Source organism: Octopus sinensis, linkage group LG12 (assembly GCF_006345805.1).
Source record: "Octopus sinensis linkage group LG12, ASM634580v1, whole genome shotgun sequence".
NCBI lineage: Eukaryota > Metazoa > Mollusca > Cephalopoda > Octopoda > Octopodidae > Octopus > Octopus sinensis.
The window spans coordinates 5,954,807-5,970,238 of record NC_043008.1 but is presented as its reverse complement, the minus strand read 5'-3'; the positions used below and the strand labels follow the sequence as shown (position 1 = coordinate 5,970,238).

Sequence of the window (15,432 nt, the reverse complement as noted above, 5' to 3'; positions counted from 1 at the left end):
TCCTACTTAATCTTTTCTTCTGTCTTTGAGTTATACTGTGTCTTCATTGATTCCTACTTATTTATAAGTCTGAATTTGTTACAATTCTTTCATATCTGTTTCTTTATCTGACATGATTTTAACATTCATAATTTATTTTCTGCTATTTGTGGTTCCTTGATCCAGGTTCCTTATCAGAATCTCAAATTAATTTCTCTAACAAACCTATCAATCATCTGTAACAGAGTTTTCGGGTTATTGTCATCTACAACAAAACACTTTTGTTGTCCACATACATTAAAGATTGTCTAACCATAGCACTTCTTCTTGAGTTCTGTCATTTCTGACACTTTGGTTAAAGATGTTGACACCAGGCAGGAAAGGTCTGGGTAAGAATCTCCTTAAAATGTTCTTTTCTTTATGGAAGTAGAAAATTTTTATAAATCTTTCATTTGTCTATATCTACAAAATTGTCACAGGTTTAACGTGTCTCCTTATTATTGGTGCTGCCTTCTTCACAGCTAATGTTTCTAGGATGCATGTGTTTGGAGACTGACAAGAAGAATCAAGTGGTCAGCCCATGCTAAACTCAGACCCTTTCCTTCTCCTTCAATAATCTATATTTATTTTAAAGTATTCTTTAAGTTTATTATATGCAGATATTATTGCAGAGAAAACTTTGGTTATGAATCCATTCATTTTAATGTTTGACTCTTTTAATCCTTGGAATTATGAGGATCTTCAACTCAATGGAACAGTGAAGTTTTGCTTTCAGGAGTATGTATTTTGGGGTATTTAACTCTTTAGCATTCTGGCAAAAGTCGCAATCAGCATTAACTCATATCCAAGTAATTAATGTCTGGTGAGTGGCTGAACCTCTTCATCCTGATGGGAGTGAAGGGTGCGGCTGCTTGAGGGGGTATGTATTTATGTATATATATATACATGTGTATATGTATATATATGTGTGTGTATATATATGTGTGTGTATATGTATATATATCATCATCATCATCATCATTTAGCATCCGCTTTCCATGCTAGCATGGGTTGGATGGTTCAACTGGGGTTTGGGAAGCCAGAAGGCTGCACCGAACAACAAGCAGGTGTATTAGTTTGACACTCGGAAAAGTGAAAAAGTCTTTTCCGTTTCAAGCCTACACTCTTTAACAGAAAAAAATAAGTATATATATATATGTGTGTGTGTGTGTGTGTTTGTAAATAGTAAGGGATTACTCCAGGTTTTTACTGGTTTGCTCTCAGTTACGTATTCAAAATATGTTATTCAACAGTTAATATATAAATCCAATAATATTCTCATAAGATAAGAATTTAGGGACATATTCCATTGGATAATTTTGGATATATTACCTCAACCATATATTAAGAATAATGATAATAAGGATTATTATGAAGCTGCATAGCATTACCTTTAATTCTTTATATATACATATATATATATATATATATATATATATGACTCTACCAATTTTCTTGTTGCTTGTTCATATTTTTACTTTGTTCTTGCATTTATATCTCCTGGATATTGCTGATATATGAGTGTGTGTGTATTTACTGTTTTGGAAGGGTCATTTTGCAAATAAAAGTACACACACTGGTCTGATTTCATTTCTTTTTTATATTATTAGCCAACTAATTAATTAATTTATTTATTACCCAGTCATTTGATCAGTTAATTAGTGTGCTTATAAGAATTCTATCATTGCCATCCATGGCATATTCTGATTGTCTCAGGTCTGCTAAGGTGTAACCAAACTGGATTATATTGGCTTATGTTCTTGTAAATTTGTTTTCTGCAGTGTTAATACAAGTGTGTGTTTGTGTGGGTGGGTTTATGTGTGTGTGAGTTCATTTTTGTCCTGTCTGTGTATATATATATATATAGAGAGAGAGAGAGAGAGAGAGAGACAGTGTGTGTCTGTATGTGAATGCATGTGTCTGCCTGTGTATATATCTGTGCTTGTTTGTATGTCTGTGCATGTCTACATCTGTAGGTGCATGTGTGCATATGTGCAAGTGTGCATCCTTGAGCCTCCTTCTTGCTTACTCTCATATGTTATATATAAGCATGTAACAGTTCTATACAGATTAATAATTCTTTTCATACACTCATGTGCATACTAGTATGTATACACACACACTTATAAATGTATATTTACATATCTGGAGTGAAACAGTAATGGTGGGTGGTTGGTCTGGTGACGGAACCAAAGAAACGATGTTTCCAATGTTTTTGTATTTTTTGACTACTGGTACCATAATTTGGTGACAGAAGCATTACTGTTGTTTGGTGGAAGAGTCAGGATTTGAACTCAGAATGCTTCTATTTGATGAAAAGTTGTGTCATTTGTGTTTGTCTATAACATTTTTATATCTCTATTGTTCTGCCTGGTATGATTAGCATACCAACATAAGTTTCTTATCTTTATTATCTTGCCAGTAGTCTTTCATTCCTTTTGGTATGCTGTGGGTGGTTTCACCTTTATAAATTATAGCAGCCTCCAAACATTTCCTCTGGTATATTACATTCCTAGCTTTATAATTTATCTTTGGCATATTAAGCAATTAGTAGATTGTTCTATCAAATGGTTATGTCCTTACCTGTCATTTAATGTATCTGGTTGCTTTCTCATGCACTAGTTCATCTTTAGGTGTACCATAAACATAACCCCACAGAACTTGTCAGTATTTTACCAACTGTCTGCCTTACTGTCTTGTTTATTCTTTCTAGCCTATTCCGTGATTTGTTTCATTGCCTTATGTTTTCTAAACTTTTCTTGACCCCCCCCCCCACCCAACTTACATATCCTGATTTTGTCCTATTTTGTCTATAACATTTTTATTTCTCTATTGCTCTACCTGCCATCATGTTTATCCTTTTCATGATTAGCATACCAGCATCGGGTTCTCATCTTTATTATCTTGTCAGTGTTCCTTCATTCCCTTAGGTATGCTGTGGGTGGTTTCACCTATATAAATTATGGCAGCCTCCAAACATTCCCTCTATTGCAAGACTGGTACAAGAAGGAGATTGTAATTCATTACTTTTACATAAGTCTGCTATTAAATCATTTTTATGTTTCCAGATACAGCAGAGATTTTGTGGATTAAGTATTTTTTTGACTGTAAATTTTTCATGATGTGAATGGAAGAGATGTGTTTTGTTGTTTATTGTTTTAAACAGAATTTAGTATGAAAGACAGAAAGCTTATTACTGGAATGTTTGGATGGGCAGGTGATTGTCAACTTCATACTTCGCAAAATGAATGCTTTCCTTGATACCGTTAACAGTTTCATTATTATCATTATGTCATCTACATCTATAGGTTTCTCTTCTAAGCCTTGTCTCCTTGTAATGGCATTCACCTGGGAAGGTTTGAGCTGGTTCCTATTGGGTTCACTACATCATTGGTCAAAGCAGTCCATGCACGTCTATCAGCAGATGAAAACTGAAAGAAACCCATCGTATATATATGTGTGTCTTTTTGTCTGTGTTTTTTCCCACCATCGCTTGACAGCTGATGTTGGTACATTTATGTCCCCGTAACTTAGTGTTTTGGGAAAAGAGACCGCTAGAATAAGTACTAGGCTCACAAAGAATAAGTCATGGGGTCGATTTCTTTGACTAAAACCCTTCAAAACAGTGCTCCAGATTGGCCACAGTCAAATGAGTGAAATGGGTAAAATTAAAAAAAGAACATATATATATATATATATATATATATATATATACATACATACACACACTTCGATTAGAGGTTATGCTAACCTCATGAAGGGATGGTTTCATCCAAGGAAGTACTGGTCAATACTAAGTATTTGGGGGGGGGGAATTTCCTTAAAATAATATGTATATATATAAAAACGTATAGTTTATACTAATAAAAAAAAGAAGAAAAAGAAAATGGAGATTGGGAAAGTTAATAATTATTTATTATTAACAGCAAATTAACCATCAAACATGTATGTATGTATATATATATATATATATATATAATATATATATATGCATTTGCACTTTTACCCGTCACCCCTAAGAAGTTAATATAGATCCATGCTGGTCAATTGGAATTAATTGAACAACATGGATCTATATTAACTTCTTCGTAGGGGTGATGGGTAAAAAGTGTAAACGCATGTATATACTTTTGTGTGTGAGTGTGCATACGTATTAATGTGTTCATTAATTTAGTGTCTAATGAAGGAATGGTACGCATAAGTGGGCTGGTTACACCCCTGGCATAGGCCACAAGGTTATGGTCTCACATGGCTTGCCAGGTCTTCTCAAGCACAGCATATTTCCAAAAGTCTCGGTCACTAGTCATTGCCTTGGTGAGGCCTAATGTTCAAGGGTCATGCTTCACCACTTCATCCTAGGTCTTGCACAGTTTCCCTCAACCACTAGGGTATGGCACTTTTTCACACAGCTATCCTCATCCATTCTCACGACATAACCATACCAGTGCAGTCGTCTCTCTTGCACACCACATCTGATGCTTCTTAGGTCCAACTTCTCTCTCAAGGTACTTAACACTCTGTCGAGTATGAACACTGACATTACACATCCATCGGATCATACTGGCTTCATTCCTTGCAAGCTTATGCATGTCCTCAGCAGTCACGGCCCATACTTTATTTTATTGACCCCAGAAGAATGAAAGGCTAAGCTGGACTTTGCAGGACTTGAACCCAGGATATAAATGGAAATCAGCCCATCACTCTACTGACTTTGCCATGAAAGTGCATGGCCTTGTGGTTAGGGTGTTCAGCTTATAATCATTAAGGCTGTGAGATCAATTCCTGAATCAGGTAGCATGTTGTGTTCTGGAGCATTTCACATTCTCCCCTGAAATATTACTAAAGTCACAGAAAACCATGAACATCACCACATCAAATAGCTATATAAGATTTAAATATATCATTTTCAAACTAGCTATTGCTATTGTCTCAATGGTCTTGTGGGTAAAGACATGGACACTGCAATGTACAAACCTCTTTAACAAAGGTTCAATCTTGGCCTAAGTATTCAGTTTTTTTTTTCCCCTTCTCCATTTACAGAAAAAAAAAAAAAACTAAATGAGATCTTTTCACAATCTCTACCTGAGACTGAAACCTCCAGCTACCCCCACTGTCTTGTTTGTAACCAACCACCCTTATCTACTGGGCGACAAGGCCCGTAATGCTACTTATACAAAATAAGAGATATTTAAATCTATTTTAATGATTGATTGGTGATTATATTAGTCTGATAGATTTAAATACATTATTTTCAAACTAGTTATTGCTGTTGTCTCAGTGGTCTTGTGGGTAAAGACATGGGCACAGCAACACAAACACCTCTTTAACAAAGGTTCAATCCTGGCCTATACTGATGAGGCTCTTTGTAAAAGTATTCAGTGTTTATTTTTTTTGCTCCTTCTCCATTTACAGAAAAAATAAAACTAAATGAGATCTTTTCCCAATCCCTACCTGAGACTGAAACCTTTGATAGAATAATCTGAACAGTAAAGGGTTAATACTGGCTAACAGTTGAACCAGCCATTGCTTGGTGCATTTTGTCTTTGTAGGCAGGGATTAGCAATGGTATGAGAAGTGGACTCTAGTGGTAGGGTTAACGTGTTAATGCATTTGGAGAATTATTTTTTATTGTAGTACTAACATGCAGCGAAGTTGTGCTGTGAGTAGGTGCTTCTAAGATTTGTAGGCAAGCATGGTTGGTATGATAGCAGTGGCTGGCAAAACTTAGTCTGTATTGAGCAAACATAAAAAAGCTTGTTTTGCACTGAGTTAATAGAAATATAATATCAGTTGATGCAGGAAGAAGTTAGATTTCAATTCTACTTGTCTTCCTTAAAAAAAGATATCAATCCTTTTGTGTTTATGCATTTGAGTAAAGAGGTTCTATTATTCAATATGAATGTAAGATTTGTCGGATGTGTTAGATGTTAAACAGGCTGGCTTACTGTTGTCTTCAGCACAACCTTAAATGCTGCACATTTTCTTCTGGTTACATTTCACTGAAAAACTAAATGAAGATGCTTCAATTAGTGCCTTAATAATTATTAGATCATATAACAAAAACTGGGCTTTGGCAGCATCTGTAATAAAATTTTTGGTAAAATTGTGCTTTGTGTCCATGTGTTTTTTCTGTAAACTGTGTATTTGATAACACATTTTTGAACAGGAATTTTAGGCTGCTCAATAGAGGTGTGTTGTAGGAGATTGTTGTATCTGTGGTTATGTGTTGTATGTGGCAATTAGGCCAACAAATATATATATATATATATATATATATATATCAGTTCCTTCAGTCCTATGTTTGTTTTTAGATGTGATGGTCACTTTAATACTTAACAAACGCAATTTCTAAAGATTGCAATTTCCCTGCATGAGAAGCAAATCTGTACAGAAAGTGTAGTAAAGCTTTCATATCTTGGATAATGTCATGCACACACACACACACACATCCTCATACACACAAAATAGTTTAATGAGGTAACTCACCACAAAAAATGATGTTGTCAGGAAGTGAGACATATCCAACATGGCTTGCCGAGAGCGTATCTCTACATTATTTAATACACATTCATGTTGTCTGCATTGAGTTAAAGCAAACAAATATTTATTTCTATGTCATTAGGTTAGAAAAGTATTAATGGAGATTTTGTGTTGCATATATGCCAGAAGTCTAGCTGAGAATTGGAGATGTATCTGACAGTCTTATAAAAGTCTGATACATGGCTGAGTGGCTCAAAGAATTGTATGCCACAAACTCAAAATCTTTTATTTATTAAGCTGAACATTTTCATGCTAGAATAATTTGGAGAAGTATGGAAGAATACTTGAAGATGCCCCATGAAAGTATGGAAGGCTAAATTTTAAAATGAACCAATTCATATAAAATTAACTTTCTTTTATAGAATTACATTTGTGTGTTTCTATTAAACTTTCAGACTAATGGTTCTGTGCCTTTGTCAGAAACATTAAACAAAAATAATAATAATAACTAGGTTTCTTACTTCTACTTAGAGTAAAACCATAATATATACATGGTATTAGGAGGGGCATCCAGCCATAGAAACCATGCCATATCAGACTGAAATTTGGTGCAGACCCTCAGCTTGCCAGCTCAGGTCACACTGTCCAACCCATGCCAGTATGGACAATGGACATTAAATGATTTTATATATATATATATATATATATATATATATAATTATTATTTAGGGAATATTAATCCTAACTTACAGGGAAAAAATTCAATTTAGAAATACTAAATCAAATTTCACACAATATAATATATATATAAAAAATTAGAAAAACCCACCTTTTATCAATTCAAAATGTTACACCATCTAGAAAATTACATATAATAGAAATATTAAAATTAAAATAACAATAAAATACCAATGATTAAGTAAACTGCAAAAAAATAATAAAAACATTTATAATTGGTAGAACAGACGCCATGATAGATCATTAGCCACTACACACACTTTTTTCTCTCCTTGTTTTTTTCTGTGTGCCTTTCTGTAGAAGAGCGTAGGCTTGAAACGTAAAAGACTTTTTTTATTCCTGAGCGTTATACTAATACATCTGTTTGTTTTCTACACCACCTGCCTTCATCTTTTGTTTTTTTTTTGTAAACTCTCCCTATATATATATATATATATATATATATATATATAAAAACCAATAATAAAGTGAATATTTTTATCCACACATGTGCATCAAAGTTATGTTATCAATGTTTGGTATAACTGGTCGTGTTTGATTTTTAGAATCAACACTCAGCAACGTCACTGAGTGTTTCACCCTATTGACTTCAAGGTGGGAGGCAGATGGAATGGGACTGTTAACATTATAAGACTTAACAATATAAATGATATCAAATAGTTACAACCAGACATTGGAATTGCAACTTAATAGTTTACTAAAAAGCATGTTAGTAAACTATTATTTATATATGTAGAGATTTAGTAATTGAGATGAAGACAATTCACTATTACGAAATTGTAAACATTACATCAAATATTTTGTGACTCATTGAAGTCATTTCAGCCGGTCACAGTTTTGTAGGATGGTTGTGTGACATTATGATGCGGTGCCAAGTAAAACAATTCTCCCACAATACTCTCTTTACTCTTTTACTTGTTTCAGTCATTTGACCGTGGCCATGCTGGAGCACTGCCTTTAGTCAAGCAAATCGACCCCAGAACTTATTCTTTGTAAGCCTAGTACTTATTCTATCGGTCTCTTTTGCCGAACCACTAAGTTATTGGGACGTAAACACATCAGCATCGGTTGTCAAGCAATGTTGATGGGACAAACACAGGCACAGAAACACATACAAACTTATATATACACACACACACACATATATATATGATGGGCTTCTTTCAGTTTCTGTCTACCAAATCCATTCACAAGGCTTTGGTCAGCCCGAGGCTATAGTAGTATACACTTGCCCAAGGTGTCACGCAGTAGGACTGAACCCGGAACCATGTGGTTAGTAAGCAAGTGACTTACCACACAGCTACTCCTGTGCCTATGTGTACTTTATTTTATTTATATGTCTTTGGTCAGTAAGTGTTATTTCCCTTTGCTTCTGTCTAGAAATCAAAGGAAATGACTACCATTGCTTTCAATCTTTGCTTTTATGACCTGGACATCAAGGTTTTAAAACTGACCTATTTTCCATTACATTTCAGACAGATTCAGTGCTGAGTTGCTGAAGCAGAAATATAATTATAGCAAATATTCTGCTCCATACCACAGACTTGCATGATCTTAACCACTTGAGCATGTCCCTTAGTGGCTGACAATCTGTGCATCTCTGATCATGAGCAGAAGTAGTTGGGGAGCATCATAACCATGTGTTAAGAGGGATTCTTTGGGGTTTGAATAAATGTAAGAGAAACAAAATTTGAAGGAAATATTAACCATTTTTCATACTTTCTAGGGGTAAGCAAAGAGGAAATAACAATTGCTACCCAAGAACAAAAATCATGTAATATTCTAAGTCATTTCAACTTGTTACAGTTTTGTCAGGTGATTGTTTGATATTATGATGATGCTCCAAGTGAAGACAATTCTCCTATAATTTATGTATCACCTGCTGAAGCCACTTCTCCAGTTAACAAAGCTTACCTTTCTAATATACCAAACCATTTTAATCTACAAAGAACATAGTGAAATATTAAGCTTAGTTGAAATGTAAGAGAAGCATAAGTGTGGCACGTCTTTTATGTCGACCAATTTTTTTGATATCATATACATATAGTTTAACATTTCAATAATGAAATACTAATGATAAAAGAAATTTCAGTGTTTATTTTAGCAGAACAGTAGTTCTAAAGAAATAATATATCTTAAATCCATTCAAACATTGGACGTCAAATAAAATATTCATTTCTACTGGAAGTAAAAGATTGCTGATAATTTTAAAATATTAAAAAATATATATTAATCACATTCTTACTTTTCCAATAAAAGTAATGGGTTTATCCTTATTCTTTGAATAAAACACAGAGGTAAAAGCTACAAATATTTTCTCAGTGATTAAATTCTAAACGATTGAAATGGTGATTACATTGAACAATATTTGTTGTGTATTCTTCCATTTAATTCTCTCGTTTTGTTTGTTTGGTCTCAAGTTTATTTCGAATGAAATTTATAAGAAAAACACAATGTTTCTTTCACTTTGTTCCAAACTGTAAACATGAAAAGACAATAATATATTGCTTGGTTACATTTTAGACACAAAAGCACCATCATTTTGCTATTAATACATTTATTGAATGTCTGACATCCTAAATTAAGTCTTTGAAAGTTGTAATTTCAGTTAATATCAGTAAATATCATTTAGGAATGCTACAAAATAACTTGTAATTTTCACTATGCTATTCACACGGTAGTCTGGTAGAAAAGGGTGGATTCAGTGAAAAATATGAAACAAAATGTGTTAGATTTTCAAGAAACGTGTGAATTCTGTAATAATATTAAAACGAAATTTCACCTCAGCTATTGTCTTGATCAATTAATAATGTCTGTATATTCTTCAATTATTGTTGGAATCTTTAGAAACAACATTTAGAAGCAAAAGTAAATTAAGCTTAAATGCCACTTCTTACTGGTACCAAGCTAGAACCCAGTAATCTTTAAAGATGACAATACACAGCTGTTGACTAAAATAAAGAAGTTTAGGAGTTTGTTGTTTAGTTTGAAGTATGGTTCAGCTAAATAAGTGGCTTTCAACGAGGATCCATGTGGCCCTTGGATGAGGCCACATAAGATTTTGTTGTTAAAATTTATGTGCAATAACTTGCTTCATCATCATTGTTTAACATCCGCTTTCCATGCTGGCATGGATTGGACGGTTTGACAGAGGACTGGCGAGCCAGAGGCTGCACCAGGCTCAGTCTGATCTGGCAAAATTTCTACAGCTGGATGCCCTTAACACCAACCACTCCAAGAGTGTAATGGGTGCTTTTACGTACCACTAGCACGAGGGCCAGTCAGGCTGTTCTGGCAACGACCACGCTCAAAAGGCATCTTTACATTCTACCTGGACAGGAGCCAGTCCACCGGTACTGGTAACAACCATGCTCGAATGTTGTTTTTTATGTGCCACCAGCACATGTGCCTGTACACAGGAGCCAATCCGTGGCCCTGGCAATGATCACGCTTTTAACATTCCACTGGCACAAGTGCCAATCAGGTGGTACTGTCATTGGCCACATCAGCATCCTATAATACACAAAATAAGTTAATTTTTTATACAGTTTTTAATAATAGTTAATTATAAAAATACAGTTGGATCTTTTTTATATATATATATATATATATACATCAAATGGCTATGGAGGCCCAGTAGAGTAAAATATGAAGTTAAGTAAAGACCATCTGAGAAAATATCTTAGCTATACTAAGATTTTACTAAGATGTTAAGCAACAAGTTATATGCTACATGAAGGGATTAGTATGTTTCACTGAAATACAAATAGTTGTAAACTGTAATAAAGTGGCTTGCCTTGAGAAGAAAGAAAAAGAATCTAACATTTCAGATAGAAAACTTTTTCAGGGGATATTGTTTCTCTGATGATAAACATTACTGTATGGTGACTGTGTAAACTGATATTGGCCTGTGAATTGGAATACTCTAGGTATGATTTTGAAGAATGCTTGGGTATTATTGAAAATAATGCCTGTTGAGGTAATCTCCAAGATGAGAGCTATGTGTAGAAAATAGAAATGAAAGTGATCAGTGACTTGGAATTGGGTGGCACCTTATGAATGTACAACTCAAGAGAAAGAGGAAATAGCTGGGTGGAAGGAAGATTTTAATCTTGTGCAAGCTTTTGTCACTGTTTAAAAAGAGAAGGAAGCATTGGGAAGGATCAAAGTAGTAACCATGAGTTTTCTTGGATTCTGTTCTTTACCAAAGGGCAGATATTTCTTCATACTTCTTGTAGCTAATGTCTTTGAAGGTTATCAGTGAATGTATGCTGATATAACAAATGGATATATACATTTGATGGATATTTGTCCTCATCTTGTTTGTTGTTTGTTGTTAATACAACGTTTCGCTGATATACCCTCCAGCCTTCATCAAGTGTCTTGGGGAAATTTCGAACCTGGGTTCTCATTCCTAAGGTATTTTCCACGTTGTTATTATTATTATTATTATTATTATTATTATTCAGATCACTACCTGGAATCAAACCTGGAATCTTGGGGTTAGTAGCCCGCGCTCTTAACCCCAAGATTTCAAGTTTGATTCCAGGCACTGAATAATAAGAGTAATGATAATAATAACATTGAGAAAAAAATACCTTAGGAATGAGAACTCAGGTTCGAAATTTCCCCAAGACACCTGATGAAGGCTGGAGGGTATATCAGCCGAAATGTGTTAACAACAAACAAGATGAAGACAAATATCCGTCAAATGTAAATAATGTACATAATTCCTAATCTCTTAGATATATAACTGAAATAGATATATGTTCCAGGATTGATATTGCTAATGATGTAACTATGATAGAAGTGATACAAACAATTTAGTGACTTAAAGAATATATTTTGGCATCAATTAAAAAAAAAAGAAAATAACTTATCAAAAGCAAAATATTGCTAAGATTAGCACATTATACTGGAAATGCTTTCAGCACTTTATACAAGAAAGAATCAATTGACATGACCATTGTTTCTTGAGGAATTTATCCAGCTTTCTCTTGTAAAGAGATGGGTTATGAAGTTTTATAAGTATGTTTTTTGAGGGTTTTTTTATTACAAAAAACAAACAGGTTCATTTTTTTCTCATACTGCTTAAGAAAGATACTCACTCTTTTCATTTGTGTGGGTGGAATATGTTTGTCAAGTTTGGATATTTGCTATTACAAGAATTTGCATTTAGCTCTAGGTTTAATGAAGTTCAACTGAACCAAAAATTTCAATTAAAAATCTGCCAAAAGATAGACAGATCTCAGCAAGAAGCTCAACAGCCTTACAGCTCTAAAACAATTCACAACCATTCTTTTGATTTATATAAATATTACATTTATGTTTTTGTTTTGTGAGATTCCTTATGTGAAATCGTGTGTTCAAACAGATATTGTTATATTTCGGGATGGTCCTTTTTTTTTTTTTTGGCAAAACGTAGGATGGAGAGTTGCTGAAGAGATTGTAGGATGTGTGACGAAAGATTTCCAAACAAAGGACATAAATTAAGAACAATAATAAGCCTGGAGTGAAGAATAAAGATACAGTGCATGTATTTATTTTGAAAGAAAAAAATGACCATCCCAAAATATAAAATTAATATTTACATTTCTATGTTTAATAAATTAATTGAAATGATGCTACAAATTATTTTATATTTTTCTTTTTTCTTTTTCTTTGCAGGTCATAATAACTACAATGACAAACGTAGTGAAGAAAGTAATTTCTCACCACGACTACTCCCATTCAGCCTATTTTGTGTCTTGTTAACCCAAGTGATATGTTGGGGTCTCATCAAATTTATATCCTGACCATGAAGCTTACGGGAAAGATGAACAGAATGGAGAGGAAGGATAGATGGGAATACAGACTTAAAAATAAAGAAAAACACACCAGTTTATATGATTTATAAACAGCCTAAAAAAAGTCAGAAGTAACAGCAGATTCTTGAGAGTATTTTGCACACACAGATGGCTGCCAAACCTAAGAACATCTTTTATATTGGAACTTATATATACTTTCACACATACTTACAAATGCATGCATACATACTCATAGGCTGAATATAAACATGTATGTGTGCATTAATCAGATTTTTTTTTCCTGCATAAATCCTAACAAATATGTTAAGATTTACATACATATATGTATGTTTATATATGCATACATATGTATGTGTGTGTGTGTGTGTGTGTGTGTGGTCCTTGCAGTAGAAAATGGTGAGCTCTTAGCATAAGTTTAGCAAAACTGTAATACCCAGATTCATCAAGAGAACAACACTGAATGACATTTCACAGCTGTTGCTATTAACCACCATCCACTGAAGCATCCTGTAACTAAATGTCTATTGCTGCATGGAACACACCTGTCTGAACACACCTGTCTGTCTCATCACTATCAGTCCTCCTATGTCCTTTGACCTGATTTGCTTTATTATAATTTTTTTTTTTTAATTTTGATTTATTATATAGCAAACTAGTTTAAACTGTGTCATCATCCCCCACAAAAAAATTTTATATAATCCTTTCTTCTCTCTCTCTCTCACAATTACTACTAAATGAAATTCAATGTTATTGCTGGAGATTTTTCTGTTATATGATATTGATATGCAATAATTACAGCAACATTGTTATTATTAGTAGCAAGCTAGATAAGAACCGTATGCATAACTATTTAACTAGGTTCTGCTATGGAAGATTGCTGATTTTTACTCGACTTCTCTAAAAGAATTAAACAGAAATTACTGCATCTGGTTGTGGATTGCCCCTTCCCCTTAATAAATAATTAAAAATAAGAAAACAGGTCACAAAATCACTTCTCTCTATATATAAGTGGAGTTTCACGACAGTGGGTGTTAAACCATTCAGTTGTTAGAAATAGCCGCTAAAGGAATGCCACCGCCATCATTTTATATAAGTTTCTTCATTATCATTATGAGAACAAACTCTTTCTGAAGGTATTAAAGGATTATAAATTACAAGTTTCATAACACAAATGTCTTGAATGAACTAATATATTTGAGCTTTAATAAGATTTATTATAAAGTTAAACTGAATTTGCTTTGCAAGTTGCAACCAGAAATCTTAAAACTTCTATAAAGTAAATAAAGTGTGTATAGATGAACGATATTAAGACAGTATTCATCATAATGACAGTTTTAAGATAATATTCATAATAATGACAATATTAATATTTGTCATCATAATTCATCAGATTTTGCTTGGATTTTGAATGAAGGCAGAAAAACATATATATATATATATTAAAGAAATTTGTTAATATTTACATGAGAAGTTTAAGAAAGCAATTTGAAAATACTGAGAAATTTATGATTTTATTTCTCTGAATTCTAATATTTGCAAACATGAAAACAAGCTGGACCAACACTAAAAGCACTCACATCTGCTCAAGTCCAGACTTGTGTGCATATGTATATGTATATGTATATATATATATATATATATATATATATATATATATGTCACTTTATTTATTCTAGCATTTTAAGTTTTGCTTTTAATTGTTAATGTTTTGTTTTATGGCCTTACATATTTACAAGCAAAAGAAGAAACCATTTTCCCACCTTTGAAGCATCATTTTTATTAAAGCTAACATACTCCAATCTGCTCCCCACCCCACCCCCCTACTATCTTTTATCATGAAAAATGTCAAATTAGATATTTGAGGGTCTGCCTTATTAGCAATGCAAGTGAATTAGACAAGGTTAAAGATGGAGCAGAGAGAAAGGTAAGAGGTGAAAGAAGACAGTGTTGGAAAGATACACAAATCTATTGAACTGAGGGGACGAGGTGGAGGAGGAGGCTAAGGAGGAGTACACGAACGGAAAAGGAGTTGGGTTTTACTATTATTAATTTTTTTTTTTTTATAATCATTATTTAGGACCAATCTTGGATAACACAATACCAAATTATTGAAGTGTTTTGCACTTTGAAAATATTGGCAAACCTGAAGTAGGCTGTGGAAAGTTTGGGCCCCGAGTGTGCATTGAGAAATCTCCTGAGCAGAGAAACAACAGAGATTGATAACTTTTTTTTTTTTTTAGTTGAATGGAGCTTTCTGAGGGGAAGGGAGGTCTATCTAAGAATTGGAAATTTTTTCTGTGTTCTTGTATAAAATACATTTATTTTATTCCATTTTTCTGTTTGAAGTATCAAAAAAAAAAAAAACACTAAAAAAATATAAATTTGAAGG

The 15,432-nt window shown here is 33.4% G+C and overlaps 1 protein-coding gene across 1 annotated transcript in view; it reads left to right on the top strand.

Annotated features, from left to right (window-relative positions):
• Positions 1–15,432, top strand: part of LOC115217811 (hemicentin-1) — a 342,388-nt gene that overhangs the window by 326,856 nt on the left and 100 nt on the right. The window contains exon 9 of the mRNA XM_036508071.1: positions 12,904–15,432. This exon is cut by the window's right edge and continues 100 nt beyond it. Coding sequence (XP_036363964.1) covers positions 12,904–13,031 — 128 coding nt within the window. The 3' untranslated portion in view covers positions 13,032–15,432. The remainder of the gene's footprint in view (positions 1–12,903) is intronic.